The following is an 11,500-nucleotide window of genomic DNA, read 5'->3' on the forward strand; positions in this document are numbered from 1 at the left end:
GCAATATAAAACTGTGACTGTGCTTTGGCTCACAGGAGGAGGACGGGCTCCTGCTGTCCTCCGGAGGGCGGGATCTCCTACATCAATTTAATGTACTTCTTTTTTTTTTCATACTAATCTATGATTGGCCAAGACACGTAAAATGACGCTCCAAGGGAGGCTGTCTTCCCTAACCAATCAACAACCAGAATGCAATATTGACATCGCATTGGTCCAATGATAGTTTCCAGATTTCATCTTCAATTCTCTCCATTGTAAAGCAGAGTAGCAGCAGTAGATAACGAGCAGTAGATAGCTCCTTGCGTTAGCCAACGCTACAGTTAGCTTGTTGTAGCAGCCTGAAGGACTCTTTATACATCCATGGAGGACTGTTAAGGACTGTTGTTAAGCTAACGGGACAATAGATCTGGACGCCGGGAGGCTGGAGAGAGAAGCAACCGGAGAAACAACCAGGAGAGTTAGCTTGTTCGTCATTGTTGCTAATGATATCAGACTGGTTAAGCAGCAGCCATAACGTTCTGTAAACTAACAAACAAGATAACTAACATCCACAAATGACATGAATATTTCATCTCCATGAAAGAAAGAAGAAGACATCAGATAACGTGAGTCAGATACAGCTTCTCTCTCTCTGTCTCTTTGGTCGCTAACTTCATCTCTGATGGTTAAATGTCTCTGTGTGGCTGTTGTGTGAATTTATCTCCTTAACAAGAATGCAGCAGAGATCAGATAATGTGCTGTGGGTAGTTTGCTTGTTGAAGTTACAGTGAGCTGTCTGGACTCATCCATTCATTTGGAATTGATCCAGTTTTTAATCACCTGTTGATGTTGTGTGATTAGTGAAGGAGGTCTGGCTGCTTGTTGTGACAATTTCTTCCGTTGGTTTTTAAACTGAGTCGTAACGTTAACATGTCAGCTTTGTAGACTATATGTTGAATGTTGTGTATATAGATAAGAGTGTGTAAGTCATGTATTTGATACATGCATTAATACTTTTTTAGATCTGTGAATGTTTTTAGTGTTCAGTCTTTCTAGTATTCACCACTGATCTGAACCTGTATCACATTATAAGCGTTGTGGTACTTTATATATTTCTGTACACTCAGAAAATACACAGGAAAGACATGTAAATCATGTGATATGTTGTCTGTTTTTGATTAGAACATAAATCTGTTGTCACAATAGAACAATACTATAAATTTGAATCTTTGACTTTGAGACCTGGTGTGGCAGCCCTCATTTGTTACAGCACTGTTTGAGTATGACAGCTAACAAAAGTCTGGAGATGATTGTATTTCAGTTGAAATCACAAAATAAGACAAGCTGTTTTCCTCTTGTGATCTCAAAGGCGCTGGTGTATTTTTATAACATATTTGTCCACATTCTTAAAGGATTTTTATTTGTTTTAATCCATTTTGGTGCCTGGAGTTGGATTTTTTTTGTCCACATTCTACACATGGACCAAGACATATTTTTTTCCCCTCAAAATGACTTTTCCCCCCACAAGGAAGCACCCCTTGTTTTTATCCTTATATTAATTATTATATTCTTATAATACATCCATGGTTTTATCACTCTTTTACACACTATCCTCACAGGAACAATTACAAACATACTTTACATAAAGTGAAAGTACAAGTGAGGAAATAAAGCTAATGAAGAGGTGAAATATATGCTTGGGAATTGCAAGAGACATAAGGAGACAAGAGTTTATTTGGAACATGTTTATTTGACATAAAAAGTGAGAGAGAGGGGAGGAATCAAATTCATGTGCTTATTCACATGTGTATCTGTTTCACATAGCAGCAAGAGGAACAAGAAAGAGCTGTAAATATTGATAAAGTGCTTTTCTCTTCCATGTTTTTATTCCCTCGCTTGCTTTTCCCTTTTCTCAACACCCTGTCAACACACACACACACACACACAGTTTTATTTTTTCTGGCTTCTGTGTAACGTTTTTCTTCAGAAAAAAAAAAAAGTCCTTTTTAGCTAAATGTTAAAATAAATGTTCTATCTTATCTCCTCCTCACCCTCACTTTCCTCCTCTCTCATGGGTACCAATCACTCAGGATCTCAATGGGAGCCTGCGCAACAGTTCATGACATGGGTACATAGGATGCTGCTCCCCCTCTTACTTATCACTATCCCTCCTCCTCCTCCTCCTTCTTCCTCCTCATTTCCTCACAGCTGCTTGCTGAGTTTACGCGCCTGCCTCTCCCGGGCTTCGAAGGCGGCTTTGGTGTCCAACAGCTCCTCCAGCTGCCGGCGGATCCGGGCCATGTCGAGCTGGGTGGCCTCGCACTGCTCCCTCAGGGCGGCCGACTCCACCCTCAGCTGCGTGGCAGCCAGGGAGAGCTGCTCGCTGCGTTCGCGGCACTGCATCTGCATCCTCTTGGCGTCGCTCAGGAGGGACTCCACGCTCACCGCGACTGACTCAAACTGGTCTTGAGACATGTTCTGAACAGAGACAGAAGGGGTGGATGGAGCCGGATGAGACACAACCATTTGGCTGGAGGACATTTAAGCAGACAGATGCTTGAAAATAAAGCTACCTAACATATGTTTGTCCAGTTGAAGGGCTTTCTATGATTTCAATTTGAGATTTAAGGACTGTGTTCTCTCTTTTATGGTTTTATTGCTGCCTGATTTGGCAGTAAACTAGAGCTCTCCTGCCAGAAATACAGATAAAGTGAATTGGTAGCAGACGTCCAGCACAGATCAACAGGTTTAAAACAGAACATTTGGTCTGTGGGGAGTGAAGTAGCTTAAAGAGGCTTATCATGGCTTAGCTCAGTCTACAGTGTCCACTGCTCTTCTCTGTGTTTCACTTTTATCCCCATCCTACCGCCTGTATCTCTATATCTGATGCAGTTTTTCAAGCTCTACTCTGCTTCTTTTTGTCTCTCAGACACATTTATATCCACACAGGTTGGTTTTTTTTATAATCAGTAGCCCAGTAATGACCAGCCAAGCAAGATGTGAGAAAGTCTTACCATAGATTCCAGAGTCAAATCTATCACAAGCTTTTTGGTCGTCTTCTGAGACGCAAGTTTTAAACAGTCTTCAGTGTTCTCCAGAGTGCTCTTTCCTCTTTGTTGTCCTTTACAGAGTTCCTGTAAAAAAAGCACACAGTAGCTGCAGGTAACAGTTCTACCTCAGGTATAGATGTAGTTAAACTGGCTCTTGCAAGCTGACTTACAGTTTTTCCTCTAAAATGCTTTATTTCTCTCCGTCTCCATCCGTCTCCTTCTTCCTAGTCCCGTCACTCCTTCCTTTCTCTCGCCAGTGAACATTATCTTTTACCTCAGGGCGCAAGCCAGGTCACTTAATCCACAGAGATTAGACAGTTCAGGAAAGAGAGTAGTCGTGTTGTAATGGCAGCATTAAGCTCATTCCTTCTATTTTGATCTGTCAGGGAACTGCTAGTATTTAATCCAGTCGTGCTTCATTCCCCTTCAAATACACATTAACAAATGCTGATATTTTACCGGTGGCCAAGTAAGGAATTCACATTTTACATTAAGCAGTCATGTTTTAATACAGGATAGACTTTAAAATGTCTGTTTTATAATGTGCATTTTGAATAATAATGATAATGTGATGATGAGGTCTGAATTAATGTTTGGGATCATTCAAGTGGATGAAATAGGCCAATATCTTAACAGGTGTGATGAAACTGATTAGTCTGATTCAATAGTGAAAATCAAAGCCAGTCAGTGGTTTGTTGGGTTTAACTATCTAGAACAAAATGAATTAAATTTGCTCCTATTAGTTTTGTGAGGTTGTAACAGAAACACTCTTCTGATGGAAGGGAAGAGGTACGTATACTACATACATGTTTTGGACACAATGTGCTGTTTTGGCTTAAATTACTGCTGTTTATTACTCGGTGGGATGGCACTTTATTTGTGTTCATATGATGCAGAATAAAGACCGCCAGGAGTTTTAGTTGTACGTGACATTGGGCTTCAAAAAATAACCCCTCAGGACCAGTGTCCTTAAAGTCTGTAGAGGTCACTGGCTCAATCAGTCATTACATAACTTCACAGCCACAATAATAAGATTATGAAGTGTCAAACAACATACAGGTTTCACCTTTGTAAATGTAAATTAAACCACAGTGAACTGACATGAGAAAACACTACATTTAACACATAAAACAGGCACTTGCAGTACAGTACAAATGTATCTCTAATACAAGCGAGAGTCTTCACTTCAACCAGCAGAGGGAGACACAGTTCAACATATCTACTATCATGTCTCCATTACCTGTGAGGGACATGAGCAATGAACAAGTTTGGGTCATTTTGTTCAAACTCTTTGGTTTATTGTTTTCAAAAGGCAGCACACCATGTGCTCAGTAGCAACACAACAAACAGTCATGTGGTTGCGATGTTGACATGTACCCATTTGAAGTTCATACACTCATGGTGCTCAACCGGCACTACAGATCAGATGTTTCAACATTTAGTCAGCAGGTCTGAGTGAACCTGGACTGGATATCAGATGTTAGGGTGGGATCACATACTGTATATCATGCCTAAAATTAAACATCCATTTAAATGATTTGTAATTTAATGTAACATAATGTTATTCCCGTTGTTTCAATCTGTAGCAGATGTTTCCTCAAGCAGGAGTGTTGTTCACATGTTGAGACTCAACTACTCAACATTAAATCACATTTTAAAGATGAGTGAACTTTGGCCTCAATGTCAAATGCATCATAAATAAAGAATAAAGACAACGTACAGAAAGAAAACTGGAGTAGAAACTCACAATACCACCTTTCAGGAGGGTTTTTTTTGTTTTTTTTTAACTTTAAGCCGTTTAGTTTTGACATTTTACAAGAATGACGTTAATAATTTGTAAAATAGTTGTGTTTTACACATAGGAAACATCGTCATCTGCCAGTCACATCAAACATACAAAATCTGGGCACAATGATGACATGTAAAACGAATGCCTCCAATTAATATGTTAATATGTTGGTTATGTAAACATACTCAGAAACAGAAACAGTGGGAACGAACAAATACACACTTCCGTGTGATTCAGTAGTCAGACATTTGGAATGGCTTTGGTTAGTGAGATGTGGGAAACGGGTAAATCAACATGTCAACAGGTAAAATCTTATGAATATGAGGTCAAACTGTCAGGCTAACACAGCTTCTGCACAGTTTATGCTTTTTATTGGTGTCTTTGTGCCTGACGAGGTGGCCGAGTGGTTAAGGCGATGGACTGCTAATCCATTGTGCTCTGCACGCGTGGGTTCGAATCCCATCCTCGTCGAGGGGAAATGCTTCTATTGTATCTATTTGCCGTAACACCCTAAAACAAACAAAGTCAATCGCAAATTACTGTGATTGGTATTGTCAGAAAATGTGTAATTATGCACTGGAATACCAGAAATACAATACATCTATGTGTATGTGTATTTACCCTTTTTCCACATCTACTCCCACATAATCATTTTGTGCTACTTTATGTGTTTTTGTAACTTCCTCTGTGACCCCTCCTCACTGTGGTCTTGGAGGACGGTTGAAAAATGGCTCCGTCTCTGCGGCCGTCACTCCCGGATCGCCGAAAAGCCCTCCGGCCGGCCCGCCGTAGTCTCCGAGCACTCCCGCGATCAGCTTCGACCCTGTACTCTGACGCCTCTGAATGACCACCAGAACCCCGATGATGAGCCAGAAGAAGAAGTTGACCCACACGGCCGTCTGCCAGGAATTCAGCGAGTAGTCAAACACATGAAACACATCGAGGGCCTTTCATCTGTGAATCTATCTATCTAGTTAGTGATGGACACACCCTCTACATATACAGTACGCTCCTTGTTTTAAAGAGGATTTCTTGACTAAATGATGATGTATAGCAGCACTAATGATTCTTTATAGCTATTTAAAGAGTTAAAAGTAACGCTGAATGAATCAGTTGCTCTACATAGCAGCTGTGTACAAATCATTCACACACATCTTGTAAAAAACTTAATATTCACTTTCCTCTTAAAAACTCTGATTCTTGCGAATGTTAGGAAATGTTTTTAATTATTAAACTGGATATGTAGTTAACTTAAGTGTAACTGTATATGTGTACTTCATTTAATTTGCTAATTAAGTCTGAGATGAATATATGAATAAAAGAAATGCTAGATCCCTGGGAGACCTGGGTGCTCATGTGGCCAATGTGATTCTAGACATGAAATAATACAATAAATAACTGAATGAATGTTATACTGACCTCTGCTTTGTGTAGACTGTTGTAGAACCTTCCTCCTTTAAGTGGACTGACCCACTTTCTAGTCTGGGCGTCTTCACATCTTGAGAGACAGAAATAGATTTGCATGTAAGACACTTGGAAGAAAACAGATAATTAAGTTTCATGTCCTGTAGGTGTTAACAGTAGCTAACAAACAAGATATATTATTTTAGCTGCCAAAATCCCTTCAAAACCATCATAAAATATTCAACACATCCACTCATATTCGCACGTTGTACAGTAAGTGCTCCGTGGGTGATGGATTTGTCTTTAATCTAATGGTGTTTAATGGTCATTGAGTGTGCAGCTAATTTCTCAGTAGATGAGGCGTGACAAGCGACAGTTTGCATAAATAACATCAAGGTCAGTGGAGCTTAAAACAAGCAAATACAGATAATAAATGCAGAACTGATGCTGGCGTTTTCCCTCTCTTTTAAGTTTTGAATGTCAGTATATTATTATTTAGGTTGAAACTTTGCAAAATGAAAAGATTTCTGTGGTTATTTGAGTTGTTTGCTGGCTGATAACATTTTAAAGAAGAAAAAGGAGATGTTAAAAGATGCCATGAAACCAGTGTAACATGACTACAGGCGCAAAAATAAGTGACATCTGCTTTCGAAAACTTCAAAGTTAAGATGAAATCAGAAGCAAAACACTGAAGTAAAGCTGACTGGGTTTTAAATGTCACTTTTAGTTTCATTTATGAGTTGTTTGTGGAAGGTTTTTTGTGACTTGCGGATGCGTCTGTGTCACCTGGTGATGTTGGGAACGGTTTGTATAACCGAGGTGCAGAGCGAGTCGCGTCCGATCTTCAGCATGCACCCCGTGATGAGCAGGAAGAACAGGAAGACTCCGCACACAGCCACGATCATGTTCATCCACACGCGCTCCCTGCGGAGAGAGAGAGCGAGGTTAGAATAAACAGAAGGAGCGTGAGAACGACTGTTACACGCTGAGTTTTTATGAAGTGAGGGGAAAAAAAAGATATAAAAAGTAATTACATGTTATTTAAACCTCTGACCTATCGAGGAAATGACGTCAAACTGTATGAAACAGTTTTATTGTTGAGAATTTGGCTGGTTGTGGCTCTTAAGACAGGTATATCTGGAAAGCTCTTTGTGCGCCTGCATGTTTTTGTAATAAAATCCTATCACACATCTCTGTGTTGGCTGAAATGAGAAGGAAAGATACTGTGCAGGATACGAGTATCAGCTACAAATCATCATATTATGCATTATTGCTTCCCTATTTTGAGAGGAAACATTGATAGAGACTAAACACAAAATATCAGCCTTTATCAGCTTTAATTTCCCTGCGTGTGATCAGTAAAGTGGATCTTTTCTTACTTTTAATCCAAAAATTAGCCCTCATATGTTGACATCTGATACATCTCAGTTGAATATTTACATTCAGGTTGTCTAAAAGCTGTATAAAACTGGCTTCCACATGGCTGACCAGTAGTAAAGTTTAAGAATAAGATGAGGAAAGGCCTGTGTTGGCAGCTACATTTTGTTCTCCGACTCAAACCTTTGTCATCCAGCGCATAAAAACACTGATAGTAGCTGTAAACAAAGGCTGCTGCCAATTTTAGTGATATGGCAAATATCAGCTGTACAATGGAACAATTGAAAATAAAAATGACAACAGAGCAGTTAGCCATAACCGCCAATAAGACTGAAGAACACACACACAATTATTTAATGATTAACACAAACTCATCAGACATCACCTTCTGATTTCCCCGTCGATGCAGAATGTGTACATCCAGTACAGAGACAGTGAGAAACACACCACTGCTACCATGACTGATATGGCCGACACAAAGTAACACAGAGACGAGGAGCTGGATGACTGCACTCCGATGGCGCCTGCTGTTGCATTGTAGCTGACAAGTCCATACAGCATACACAGACCTCCAAAATTACCCTGAGAGAGACAGACAGAAAGAGAAATTACCAAAAAAAAAAAAGAAAGAAAGGACATTTGTAATCTGAGGTGCTTCCCGGTGTACTGTTTCAATTTTGTTATGTTGTTTCAATTACTTTCCTTGTTGTAACATTGTTGGCACTGCAACCACAAAACAGAAGATTTCACTGAGAAAACACACACACACAGTCATGTTCCCATCACTTCAGAGGACATTTCTTTGACTTACATTCATTTCCTGGAGACATATTCTAACCTTAACCATAACTACCACATGCCTAACTCTAACCCTTAAACTAACCTTAACATAACCCTAAACTAACCTTAACGTTACCCTAAACTTACCTTAACTTTAAACCAAGTCTTCACCTTAAAATGAATGATTTACATTAAGAGGACTTAGTTTTTGTCCCCATAACATGAGGAATACCTGATACACACACACACACACACACACACACACGCACACACACACACACAACCTGCAGCATCTGACTTTCATAAAGAGGCGGGGAGAATAATTAGGCACGAGGACCAACTGGTCACATGAGCAGCATCTGAACACATGACTCAGTTATTAGGCTACCCGCGCGCGCGCGCGCGCGCACACACATCCACACGCGCGCATTTTCACACGTTCACACATTCCCCTGATTAGTTAAGAGGAGAAAGTTATGTTTAAAAAGGATTTGAAGCCGCAAGATAAATGTTATTCTCCACAGTGTCTTTATGTCAACGCGTATAATGAGTGCAGCTAATGAAGAGGAATGAGACGACTAGTGACCACACTGCGCCTTGTTATGTTCCTTATATGGTCCTATAAGGGTTCTATAGGCTGTATAGTGGATGATGGAGGGAAAGTGCTACTGTGTTATACACTAAATTGTGACGTATAGCCAAAAAAACAAAGATAAAGACAAAGAAATCCACATGTGGACTCTGTAACAATGATAGTCTTTGCGGGAAATCGTAAGAAAGTGAAAGCGCAACATCAATAAGTGGTAACATCTATATGCTACGGTATGAAACAATGGTTTTAGATGTGCCAACGTGTAGAAAAGCCTCAAAAAGTAGTTTAAACAGCCCACTATAACTCTCATTTCAATATAATTCAACACAAAGGGTGCCACAAACATATGGGGAAGCCTTTTGCTTTTTCACACACGCACTAAAAAAGTGAGTCCACCCGGAAGAGGATGGAGATGATAGAAGCTTATAGTTCAGACTAATTTGTTTGTTTGTTTGTTTGTTTGTAAGTAAAGTCACCTGGACAATGGTGATGGACGCGGCGGTAACGATCCCGCAGACGAAACAGCTGGCGTACAGACCCAACTCCAGCAGCAGCAGCCCCGTCAGCGCCATCATCCAGCAGCCCGGTCCCCGTCTGCGCGTAAAAGGTGACCACAATGAGATACAAGGCTTCCGCTAAGTTGTTTCACAATCATTTCCGAAACTGAAGAGCCTATTCGCTGCAGCGTTAATTGAGTTGGTGCTTAATTAAAACAGGTTAATGAATAGTTATTGAGGAATACCTTGTAGACAAGACGAGTGGCAGGTTCAGCTGGATAAATCTATATAATCAACAATATTTATTTCAATAAAACAGAACATAAGTCTATATAGGCTAGTAGGCTACATGTTTCATTTAGAGCTTCACTGACTGTAGCTGGTATTTTAGTCAAAGCTTTTCATTTTCCACTGCGTAATCCTTTAGGAGGGAACTAACCAGGATCATTTCTAAGGAAGAAATAATCCAAATTCAGGAAAAACCTGCTGACACACCTATGTTGAAAAAGACAAAACCATTATGATCCCAACAACAGTCAACTCACCTGCCTCTTCTTTATGCAATGTGACAAATGCCACGCTGAGATTTTAAAGGTTAAAATGTTTGATTTCCGGCTGTTCCTGCTGGACTTCACTCAGCTCTCAGTCATAGTCCAGCTGTGACTCCCTCCAGTTTTAAGAATCAACTCTGCTTTTCTTGAGCTCCACCAGATATGCACGTCCGCTTATAAATGCGTAGAAATAGTTTATTTGTCACAGTGACGGGTGGATACACTGAAACACTGGATGTCATACAGACCGATTTTCCTCGGGTCAGAGGCTGGTTTCAGCTGGATAACCCAGAAAGATAAACTAATAGCTGTGAGAAGCAGCGAGAGGGGGACTGGAAGGTGAATCAGCTTTTTATTTAATAAAGTTCACAGTAAAAGTGATGCTCATCAGGAGGTATTGACTGCAAAACTCATACTTATTTTTTTTAAAAAAGGGTATCACATGTAGTTTGTGTGTTATCCTCCATGCAGCAGATTATCAGGTGGCCAGTGTGTGTGTGTGTGTGTGTGTGTGTGTGTGTGTGTGTGTGTGTGTGTGTGTGTTGGATGGCTGCAAATGGTATTTCCTTCCCAGAATGCTTAATCAAACCTTGTGACTTATGTCATATGATCATGCTATTCTGAAATATATGTAACACAATTTTCAAGTCTGTTAAATTCACGTATGTGGTGGAAATGATTTTCGCTCATTCTTGATACACATCCATCCCCGCTGGGAATGTGTTACATCATTCAATTTTTGATATAGATTTAATTTCAATAAAATAAATAGGTACTTAGTTGTTTTTATGATTTGTCATATGATAAAAGGTTCTAAAATTTTAATGGAGCTACTGCATTGTTGAGTTTCCCTTTATAACTAATCAGTGAGCCTCAAGTGAGCTCGTTAACACATGAGGAGTTCTAAGAAAAAGTCTAATCTATAGTTAACATGTAAACTTTAAGTCAAAGCTGTGTGTCAGCTATGAATGAGAGCACCATTGATTGCTTCACATGTTTGATAGAGAGGTGCAGAAAACATATGTAAAATTGTTGAATTTTCACACAATTTGAAAGGCAAAAATACATAGAAATATATGTGCAAAAACATCCATGAAAGATAAAAGTTAGGAGAGGATAATGTGGGAGGTAGGTGAGGTAAGATTAGAGAAAAAAGAAGCTTTTGGTAACAAAGATGCATGCAGCAGACTAAAAGGATGGAGAGATACATCAACCACGGCTAAATTTCACCTTTGAAAGGTGTAAAATCTATGAAAAACTGTGAGTTTTGAAACTGAAGTTGGGTGAAGCAATGAATTAGTGCCACAAAGTGTTTACAGATCTCAGATTTTTACAGAACATAATCAAATAAATCACAAATAACTAGATAGCAGGTAAGAAATGTAAGAAAATGTTGATTTTGAATGGCTGAAATTCATCCGTATTAATTCTACAAAGTAGACAAAGAGTCCAAAAAGAAGTTAGTTAGGGGACATTTGCAT

The 11,500-nt window shown here is 39.6% G+C and overlaps 2 protein-coding genes and 1 non-coding gene across 4 annotated transcripts; 1 reads left to right on the plus strand and 2 right to left on the minus strand.

Annotated features, from left to right (window-relative positions):
- Nucleotides 1-1,709: 1,709 nt before the first annotated feature.
- LOC137174506 (peripherin-like) lies at nucleotides 1,710-4,095 on the minus strand. Of its 2 annotated transcripts, XM_067579847.1 has the most exons (3): nucleotides 3,200-4,095; nucleotides 2,994-3,113; nucleotides 1,710-2,457 (listed from the first exon to the last, which is right to left on the minus strand). In XM_067579847.1, the coding sequence occupies exons 2-3, from the start codon at nucleotides 2,994-2,996 to the stop codon at nucleotides 2,182-2,184; spliced, it is 279 nt and encodes a 92-aa protein (XP_067435948.1). In that variant the 5' UTR covers nucleotides 2,997-3,113; nucleotides 3,200-4,095; the 3' UTR covers nucleotides 1,710-2,181. The 2 variants fall into 2 exon arrangements, with proteins under 2 accessions (XP_067435948.1, XP_067435947.1); XM_067579846.1 differs by having other exon boundaries at nucleotides 1,710-3,113.
- A 207-nt stretch (nucleotides 4,096-4,302) lies between these two features.
- On the minus strand, nucleotides 4,303-10,140 carry tmem179ba (transmembrane protein 179Ba). Its single transcript, XM_067579845.1, has 7 exons — nucleotides 10,014-10,140; nucleotides 9,448-9,565; nucleotides 7,985-8,181; nucleotides 7,009-7,146; nucleotides 6,238-6,316; nucleotides 5,521-5,717; nucleotides 4,303-5,328 (listed from the first exon to the last, which is right to left on the minus strand). Exons 2-7 carry the CDS (start codon nucleotides 9,544-9,546, stop codon nucleotides 5,226-5,228), a joined length of 813 nt encoding a protein of 270 aa, XP_067435946.1. The 5' UTR covers nucleotides 9,547-9,565; nucleotides 10,014-10,140; the 3' UTR covers nucleotides 4,303-5,225.
- On the plus strand, nucleotides 5,208-5,289 carry trnas-gcu (transfer RNA serine (anticodon GCU)). The gene has a single exon. It is a non-coding gene; the product is annotated as a tRNA-Ser (tRNA).
- Nucleotides 10,141-11,500: the final 1,360 nt, after the last annotated feature.

The sequence above is a fragment of the Thunnus thynnus genome, chromosome 22 (genome assembly GCF_963924715.1).
Source record: "Thunnus thynnus chromosome 22, fThuThy2.1, whole genome shotgun sequence".
Classification (NCBI taxonomy): domain Eukaryota; kingdom Metazoa; phylum Chordata; class Actinopteri; order Scombriformes; family Scombridae; genus Thunnus; species Thunnus thynnus.

Excerpts from the sequence above, each read along its gene's own strand:
- LOC137174506 (XM_067579846.1), bottom strand. The coding sequence starts at position 2,520 with ATGTCCTCCAGCCAAATGGTTGTGTCTCATCCGGCTCCATCCACCCCT.
- tmem179ba (XM_067579845.1), bottom strand. The coding sequence starts at position 9,546 with ATGATGGCGCTGACGGGGCTGCTGCTGCTGGAGTTGGGTCTGTACGCC. Across the intron at positions 6,317-7,008 it reads ACCGTTCCCAACATCACCAG|ATGTGAAGACGCCCAGACTA; the intron begins GTGACACAGACG and ends CTGTCTCTCAAG. Across the intron at positions 5,329-5,520 it reads AACCGTCCTCCAAGACCACA|GGTGTTACGGCAAATAGATA; the intron begins GTGAGGAGGGGT and ends TGTTTGTTTTAG.